The sequence below is a fragment of the Plasmodium gonderi genome (assembly GCF_002157705.1).
Source record: "Plasmodium gonderi DNA, contig: Pgo-contig_119, whole genome shotgun sequence".
NCBI classification, from domain to species: Eukaryota; Apicomplexa; class Aconoidasida; order Haemosporida; family Plasmodiidae; genus Plasmodium; species Plasmodium gonderi.
This window is the reverse complement of record NW_021629045.1, coordinates 6,701-10,563: the sequence shown is the minus strand read 5'-3', so window position 1 is coordinate 10,563 and position 3,863 is coordinate 6,701. Positions and strand designations below refer to the sequence as shown.

General features: G+C 19.5%; 1 protein-coding gene across 1 annotated transcript; it reads right to left on the bottom strand.

Moving 5' to 3' along the window:
• Positions 1-554: 554 nt before the first annotated feature.
• PGO_001195 (variable surface protein) lies at positions 555-1,684 on the bottom strand (the record flags this gene model as incomplete). The annotated part of the gene is made up of 3 exons (XM_028690908.1): positions 555-710; positions 837-1,541; positions 1,670-1,684. 3 exons carry the CDS (start codon positions 1,682-1,684, stop codon positions 555-557), a joined length of 876 nt encoding a protein of 291 aa, XP_028546709.1.
• Positions 1,685-3,863: the final 2,179 nt, after the last annotated feature.

Here is a 3,863-nt window from a genome sequence, read left to right as displayed (position 1 = left end):
ATTTTTAGAGAATTCTATATGGATATCATATAAATTTAGCATACATATGCTTACATGTATGATTAACATTAGTATTTAATAACTAGAAATTCATTTTGATTCGTTCTATGTTATATAATATGATATGTTTTTCTAACAATTTATTTGAACTGTATTTAATTATTAGGAATATATGTAATTTCCATATGGATTATCATGTTAGCTAATATTATATATTATTTTTTTATATGTATTGTTGACTTCATATTGTAGAAAAGACATGTTCTTTTAAATAAGCATATATAGTAGCAAAAAAAAAATGAAATACATCTTCTGTATTTTTTGTTCGACATTTATATGCATATTGAATAAGACCTCAAAAATTATATATTATTCTATTTGAATACTTATATCATGTTTACAAAAAAATAATGTTCATTTATTCTTTGTTATATAAAAATAATTATTTTATTTCACATAAATATATCAAAAGTATCATTGTAAATATATATTACAATAATTTGTATATGCTTTATATATAATACTTTCTTATTATTGTATGATAAACAATAAAATTAGTTGGAACTATATAAAATATGATACCTATGGTTTCTAAGAACACAACTGTTTGTTTCATATAATTCTAGGATATTCTTCTCTTTATCTATATTATTATAATGTTTTCTTTTCATCATAGTTGCACATCGAATACTTGGACCATATGGCGTGAACTATCCCATAATTAAAAAAATTAGTATATGCAATGTGCGATTGTTTTTAATTTTTTTTTTTTTATTTAAATTACATAAAAATATATCATTGCCGTATAATCATACACAACTAAATTAATTATTAACCTTGTACATGATAAATAAAAAGGAAGATATTGCTAAAATTACAAAAACTGGAATTAATATAAGCGTTGTTATATTATAGTTTTGAAAGGAAGGTAGAGTTTTGGGGATATCAGATCCACATACTACGTTTATCATTTTTTTATCATATTTTTTTTTTATATTTCTTAATTCATTACAGAAATTGGAGATTTTGTTATATTTGCATGTTTCCATGTGATTTTTATATATTTCACTACAATTTTTGGCGCAACCACAATTATCCTCACATGCATCAGTTTCACTATTTATTTTATCGATTTCCGTGTACATATCATATATATCTTTGAGCTTTGTCTTTTCATCATAAGTAATTATTATATCATTATAATTCATGCATCGTCCATCCTGATGTTCATTATCTGCGTTGATCAATTCATCATAAAGTTTTTTAATATCATCACTATTCTTAGTTTCCCCATCACTATCATATAGCCAATAATACAAATACACGCAATGGGCTTCCTTTAGCTTTTCATTATCAACTGCATATATTTGAATATCATTAAGATAAGAAAATGTTTGAGGACATATCTCTTTGAATTGTGCTTTAATATTTTGATTAATTTTCTTTTCGTATCCTTCACAATCATTAGTATAAGAACTTTTTCTTATTTCAGCTTTTTTTATACTTTCATCACATTTAGAAAATAAATTTGCATACTCATACTAAAAATATTAAAATAATGAAAATATGTTAAAAATCATATATGTAAGGAATACATTATACTAATTATAAAAAGTAAATATATAATTATCATGATACACTAATCTATTTTATTGAAGAAAAAGCTCACAATGTTTATTTTCATATTAGAAAATAATATATTTCTTTAGGAATGGTCTGAAAGAAGGGATAAAATTACATGAATATTCAAATAAATTTTTATTAATATAAGCTATATAGTATGAAGAAATACACTGTTTCTTTTTTCAAAAATATAGTATATATATGAATATTGTATATACCAAATAAATCATTAATTATTATATATTATAATATAATTGAATTATTTGTAATATTTATATAATTACTTATATGATTTTAAAAAGGAAAGATAAAAAACAAATATAAAAGAAAATGAACATATATAAAAAGGATTGTGATAATGCAACATAAATATTACAAAAATGTATAAGAATTATATAATTTTTTCTTATTCAGTAAGCTTAATAAGTTAATACAATTCTTTTAATTTAGTTATATATATAATAATTTTATATATACTTCACTTTAATTTTCATAGTAATATTTATTATTTAATAAGAAATATATAAAATATAAGAATATATATGTAATATGGACAATGAAAAAGATAAAGATATTTTTACATGTAAAAAATGATATAAATTTATGAATATAAAATATGATCATTTACAATATATATGTCTATATATTGAATGCAACATATAAGACTTATTTGTGTATAAAGTGAAATATTTATTAATATTACAAATATAAAGATGTATATATTTTTTATATATCTGTAATATATAGGTGTCACAATAATTATGTGATAAAACATGGATTATAAAAAATTAAGACATAATCAATATAATAGAGATTTAAGATATTTTCATAAAATAATAATGTCAATGATATAAGTTGATCATATTAGAACATTATAACTACAAGTTTCTTTAATTTATATATCCGTAATTATAACATTATACAGATATAATAATACTGTATGCAAAAATGTTTTGACAACATAATTTAATGAATTCATAGAATTCCTTTATTTTGAATCGTTTTAAATTATATTAACATTTAAATGATTTTATATATTTTTTATTTATAGTGTAAATATATATTGTAATTATAAATTTAATTATACACTATAACTGAGGAAATATGTGCATAGCAAGTGCAAATTATAATAATAATTACAATATATATTTACACTATAAGTAAAAAATATAATATCATGAAATATATATCTTATATTAGTGCTTATAATATAAATAATAATATTTTATTATAGAACTATTAATTTTTATATCCTCTAATTATTAATTTATAACTATAAGACATGAACTCTGTATATAATGAATACATATAATATTATTTTATGATAATAATTTATTATTATACATGCTTAGTAGTAATAAAAATGGAATTCATTAAAAAACTGTTTATTAATAATTAATTATTTAAAAAATTTACAACAATTTCGGAGTGCATTAATAAAGAATTATATCTAAAGGATATTAATTTTGTATTATACGAATATTAATATTTTTTGATAAGTTGTCCAATTTAGAGGAATGAATAATATAAGTTTTATATAGAAAAAAATTGTATATTGAATAAAAATCCATTTACTGTTTGCTAAGGATTTTGTAAGTCTCATATATAATACGTTAGTTTGTGACTTTAAAATAATTATTATAAGATTGTGAACTTATAAAAATAGTAAGCCTCATAATGTTTAAAATTAATTTTTTATAATACAAATTGAGTTCTTTATTACAAGAACATATATCTATAAATTATAATTTCTGTGCTTTATAATTAATAACTTAAGCAAAATCATAAATAATTAACACATATTATGTAAAATATTATGTTATTTTCAAAATGAATGCTGAAAATTTTGAAAAAAAAAAATTATATATAAACTCTAAATATAGTGAGATGTTTGTAGATAAATATGACGCAGTAAGATACCTATGAGTGGCATATTGAAATATAGATCTATTTATATATATTCTCCTTGTATAAAACTCAAATGTGTTCATCGAAATCTGACAATGAAGGAAACTTCTTTAATATACAGTATAAGAGGCATACGAAAATTACAAATATAAAAAGATAGAATACATTGCGCATATATATATAATTAATGCGATTTTTCAAAGAGAATATATTAACTATTTGATCTAAAAACATTTTTGTATGTAAAGGATTACATGCATAGGTGTAAAATAATTGATACATAAGGGATTTATTTAAGAAATCTGTGATATTTTTATGCAATAAATTAATAT